General features: G+C 41.0%; 1 protein-coding gene across 8 annotated transcripts in view; it reads left to right on the forward strand.

Moving 5' to 3' along the window:
• Positions 1-1,997, forward strand: part of pfkpa (phosphofructokinase, platelet a) — a 30,659-nt gene extending 28,662 nt beyond the window's left edge. For all 8 annotated transcript variants that reach the window (XR_016484430.1, XM_021620591.3, XM_021620588.3 and 5 more), the window contains 2 exons: positions 476-581; positions 1,061-1,997. Coding sequence is in view for 7 of the 8 variants with exons in the window: in XM_021620591.3 (XP_021476266.1) it covers positions 476-581; positions 1,061-1,220 (266 nt within the window). In the remaining variant the exon portion in view is untranslated. The remainder of the gene's footprint in view (positions 1-475; positions 582-1,060) is intronic.
• Positions 1,998-6,000: the final 4,003 nt, after the last annotated feature.

Here is a 6,000-nt window from a genome sequence, read left to right on the forward strand (position 1 = left end):
GATGACATAAGATGAAGGTAAATTACTTAATTAATTGACTCTGGCTCCATGACCATCTATTTCATTAGATCTAGTTCCATGTCCCTTTACCCATCATGCCCTTGTAGTGTTACATGTCTCAAATAGAGTTTAGTTGGTGTTTGTAGCAGTTGGAGGTTCTGTTAGAAAAACTAGAGCAGGTATTATATTTTGAAATCATTTCTGGATCTGTGTATTTTTCTTTGGTTTGCTCTTATTCAGCACACTGTTGCAAGACTCCTAGATGTTTCCTTCTGTCAAACCTAAATTAGAACAGTATTCCCCTTTCCCATTCAAACATTATCCTAGATCCATGTAGACAGTATAGTGACATTCCAATTGTAGGAAGTTGACTTAACAACCATTACCATAATAATGTACTGGAAACTTGGACCATAACCGTGAAGTGGCATATAAACCATGGATGAGTGTGTGACTGCTGACTGTTGTTTTGTAGGGAGAGTGTTTGCCAACACAGAAGACACGTGCTGTCTGTTGGGGATGCGTCGCAGGGCCCTGGTCTTCCAGCCCGTCGTACAGCTGAAGGATGAAACTGACTTTGTGTAGGTCACTTTACCTCTGACAGCTTTTGTCACTGTACAGCACCCCCTGACAGCAACACCTACACCTTAAGTCCTACAAACCTGACTCAGTTACACCAGCTCTGTCAGGAGAAATGGGCCAGAATTCACTCAACTTATTGTGGGAAGCTTGTGGAAGGCTACCCAAAACGTTTGACCCAAGTTAAACAATTTAATGGCAATGCTACCAAATACTAATTGAGTGCATGTAAACTTCTGACCCACTGGGAATGTGATGAAAGAAATAAAAGCTGAAATAAATAATTCTCTCTACTATTATTCTGACATTCCACATTCTTACAATAAAGTGTTGATCCTAACTGACCTAAGACAGGGATTTTTTACTGGGATTAAATGTCAGGAATTTTGAAAAACTTGAGTTTAAATGTATTTGGCTAAGGTGTATGTAAACTTCCGACTTCAACTGTACAATCTCTCCCTCTCTGTCTGTCCCCCTGCAGCCACAGGATCCCTAAGGAACAGTGGTGGCTGAAGCTCCGCCCCCTGATGAAGATCCTGGCCAAGTACAAGACCAGCTATGACGTGTCTGACTCTGGCCAGCTGGAGCACGTGGTCCGCAACATCCAGCCCAAGGAGTCGGACCCCTCCGGGGCCATGTGAGCATCTGTTGTCATAGGTCTGTCTGATTGTCCCCTTTAGAACAGGGGGCTGTCTGCGTTAAAGAGTACCAACTAGCAACAACCAATAGCAGCGTAAAGGTCCTCTGTTGGTCAGTTATCAGTCACTTTGTTTATTTTTCTGTCTGTCTTTCATTCGTCCCCATTGTAAAAGTCCCTCCTTTTTTTGTTTTATTTACAAACCGGCGTATACAGTAGGACTAGGAATGTCTGTGTGTCACCATTGAGAGCTCTCCAGCCTAACTCCAGTGCTTCTGTCTGTTTTCACACTGACCCGCCTGCTCCAACAACCCATACCCCCTCAGACCACTGGCAATTTCTATTTCTGTGCGACAACTCAGTCGTCGTGTCTGTCCCCTGCCCTTGTCAGTCACTGTGGCTGTGTTGTCAATCAGTGACCCTTTGTGTTGAACTGTACTTTCTCCTTCCTCCTCTGACACCCTGATGTCTGTTCCCAAGACTAACCCGTCTGAGAATAGGTAACACCATACGGTAGATCTGCCAGTGTGAAGTTACTGGCCATATTTACGTACCTGTAAGACTGAATAAAATACAATGCTGATATTGGCTGTGAGTTTCACATCACAAATGTTTTGTTTTTGTTTTAACTTCATGTTAATTTGCTTGAAACATGGATATATTATACAACTACTATTTAGACACTACTTAAAGTAGGAGTCAAATGTAATGCACCATTCATTTAAATGTGTACGGCCAATATTCCCCACACAATAAACATTATTAAACATGGAAATACAAAGGAACTGAAGTCGTTGCATTTGTTGTATTAATGGTCACATACTTGTGTATTTACTCAAACATACTAAAAAGTCATTTTAAAAGCCTTATGCAATGGGTTTCATTATACCTTCCTGGGCCTGTATTAATATAGTATCTCAGAGTAGGAGTGCTGATCTAGGATCAGGTTTTCCTTGTTCATGTAATCTATTCATTACTATCTGAAAGACAAAACTGATCCTAGATTAGAACTCCTACTCTGAGACTCTTTATGAATAAGGCCCTGATGATGAATCGATAAGATCCCATATGCATTAGATGCGTCATTGGGTTCATTGGTTTTATTTTCTTTGCCACCTGATGGCAGCAAAGTACTGTCTCTGTTCACTATAACGTTACCTGCAGTGTAGCCGAGGCTACATTTTCCAACTAGGCGTTTTCCAACAAGCTCCCTACAATTTCTACCTATTCCATTCAGAACCATTTCAGAGCATGGGCTCTTGTAAAAAAATATATATATATATTTCTTTAAAAGACATGAAAGCGTGTGCCTGAATTTGTATGTCTACATAGCCACCATAATAATGAATTTATCTTTTAATTTAAAGGGAATTTCAATTTCCCTGAGGTGTATTAAATGTGTATACATGTAATAGGGTAATTTTTTTCACACCTAAATGGATTTGCTTTGCTAATCATAAGCAGTTATGTGAGCGTGTATACAGAGGGCTAAGACCACTGCAAAGTGACAGTCAGCAACACGAAATATGAATTCTACTCATAAAAGTTACCCATAACCTCCATCTCTATTCCCTTGTGAATCAGCTTTAACTCAAACTAATATGAAACATTAAACTACAGTATAAGTCACTCATGCTTTCTTACAAAAGCGTTCTCTTTTTCATCATCATATTGTTTTCCTCACCTTCAGTGATGGGGGCTCGGGTTAGAGGGAGGTAATATTCTCCCATTGCTTCTCTGACCCTCCTACAGCACGAAATTAGCAACTCCAATAATTTGAGTTGATATAAGAATGCAGAGGGGGCGCCTGTGGGGTCATATGCACATAGGTAATCAATAGTCATTACCTTTCATTTCTCCCCTCTTTCTGTTGTAAATTCACACACACACACACACACACACACACACACACACACACACCTGATCTCATCGGGCTGATTAAAGGTTGCAAATGAAGGGTCCTCTCTCTAGTTATGTATCAAAGCCGCAACTTTGTCTTCATTTAATGTTGCATTCTCTTTAACCAAAGGCCCAATTACAAGATGGGACACTGAATCACTGAAATGGGCTGCTATGTTGACCTTTACTAGATGAAAAGCACGTTTTCCTCTTTAAGTTCATACACTTGAATTGAAGGGATAATGAGGAATATTGGCAGAGAATTCTTCTCGCTGTAAATGGTGAATAAAGTCTACCCACCATGGGGCTAAAACAGATTACTTTGAAAGGTATTGTGATTACAAGAGTAACGACAGTCAATAAATCTTTGCTTGTGTTATTAAAAAAAACAATATTTTCCTTTCAGATAAATCATGTATAAGTGACATGGGAAAGATTCATATTTAAAAATACTAGCATAGCTAATACATTGCAGCACAAATATCTGCCCCATGAAGGAACATGCATATTGCCTGTAGCTGTAGCTGTGGAAATGGATTGTAAGTACAATTCCTCTGTTCTCTGGATCCATGCAGGATTGGAATAGTGATACTACTGTGGTGCAGGTTGATTTAGAACCACACAGCTCTCGTTCTCAGACCCAGTTGAAAGATATATTGAACATGTTGCAAAGCACAGAGAAGTGTAGTGTTGGCTTAGGCAGGTGCAGTGAGTTGAACCTCATTTGAGTATTTTTACAATTTACTGAATGAGTGGAGACTGGAGACTGGTCACTGGTCATCACACTTGGCTATTAGGGCTTCCATGAGGGCATGAAAAGCTGTAATTTTACATTGGTCTCTATGTTGTTTAACCTGCTACCTGTCCACTCATCCCTAACATAGTCATCACTCCATTATGTGGCATTTGCCTCAGAATTGATATGAGAAATCTACATGGAAAAGCAATTTTCTTTCATTTCTCTCACACACACTTCAGTGGCATCGGACAGATATAAGGAATTGTATTGGAGCCGCTAATGATGTTCGCTCTGCATCATTTAAAATGTTAATCTTTGGAAGAAAGTGACTTGGAGTCTGTGTCTTTATTTACTCGTCTGTATGTGACAGATAGAGAGAACAGAGTAGATGATATTGACGGTGGCGTTGTATCGCTGTATTTAATGAAAGGAGAGGGGCTTTAGTTGGCAGTCAGCTCAGAGACTGCAGCTGTCCTTTGATGCATTGGAGTTAATATCATCCTGACATTTCTCAGGACAGATTTTCATCGCAGGATCATCCATACTTTTGGACCTGTATGATAAATGATTCAGGACATTCATTTTCCTCTCTGTCTCATCTCTCCTTTCCTCTGTGTGAAGAATCAAAACTGTGTGTGTGTGTGTGTGTGTGTGTGTGTGTGTGGGCGAGTGTGTGGGCCAGTGTGTGGGCCAGTGTGAGCGTGTGCGTGGGCAGGTGTGCGTCCGCATGTCTGTGTGTGTGGGTCTGTGCATGACTTTGCGTGTGCGTCTGTGTGAGAGAGAGAGAGCGAGACCCGGCGCGGCATGCGATGAGGAAGAGAAGGCAGCATTAATGGAATTGACATTAATTTGACAGAGTGCTCGCTAACATGTGAAGTCACTCGCAGTTCATAAGAATAATATTAACTTGCCATTAGTATGCCAAGCGGCTGTCAAGCTTACCAGACGCCAGGCATTTTGGGAAGTCAGAGCCATGGCCCTGTTTCATTCTAGGGTTATGAGTGCATCCTGAAGCTATGCACAACAAGAAAACCCTCATTCCACTCACAGTCCCAGACGTAAATAGCCCACATTGTGAAAAGATGACAAAGATCCTGCTCTGGTATTGTAACCAATGGATGTATTGCAACACTGATACCCTCTGACCAACAGCATTCTCTGAATAGCTAAAAGCGTTAGTGAAAGGGTATCGATTAGGCAACAGGTTTAAGACCAAAACTAGGGCGGAATCAAGTTTTAATGTCACGTGCACAAGTAATGCAGTAATCAATATCAGTGTACACTGAACAAAAATATAAACGCAACATGTAAAGTGTTGGTCACATGTTTCATGACCTGGAAACGTATTTCACTCAAATGTTGTGCACAAATTTGTTTATATCACTGTTTTTGAGTATTTATCCTTTGCCAAGATAATCCATCCACCTGACAGGTGTGGCATATCAAGAAGCTGATTAAACAGCATGATCATTACAGAGGTGCACCTTGGGCTGGGGACAATAAAAGGCTACTGTAGATTGTGCAGTTTCATCGCACAACACAATGCCACAGATGTCACAAGTTTTGAGGGAGCGGGCAATTAGCATGCTGACTGCAGGAATGTCCAACAGAGCTTGGGAGTATTTCTGTATGTAATAAAGCCCTTTTGTGTGGAAAAATGTATTCTGATTGGCTGGGCCTGGCTCCCCAGTGGGTGGGCCTCTGCTCTCCCAGGCCCACCCATGACTGCACCCCTGCCCAGCCGTGAAATCCATAGAGTGGGCCTCATTTATTTAATTCAATTGACTGATTTCGTTATATGAACTGTAACTCAGTAAAATCTTTGAAATTGTTGCATGTTCCATTTATATTTTTTGTTCAGTATTGTACTAAAAATAACATACACTCTTAGAAAAAGGGTTCCAAAAGGGTTCTTTGCATTGGGATAGGGTTACACCAAGAACTGTTTTGATCAGAAGAATCCTTTTTGGAAGACAAGGGTTCTTGTGAGGCAAAGGGTTCTACCTAGAACCTTTAACATCCTAAGGAACCTTTTTGGAAGAACGGGTTATTTGATGTTTCTTTGGAAGGCAAGAAGGGTTCTACAAAGAACCATATAATATTTCCCGGCATGTGCTAGATTTTCAGATTTTTTTCGTTTTACTGT

Source organism: Oncorhynchus mykiss, chromosome 11 (assembly GCF_057628025.1).
Source record: "Oncorhynchus mykiss isolate SJ-2025 chromosome 11, ASM5762802v1, whole genome shotgun sequence".
Classification (NCBI taxonomy): Eukaryota; Metazoa; Chordata; class Actinopteri; order Salmoniformes; family Salmonidae; genus Oncorhynchus; species Oncorhynchus mykiss.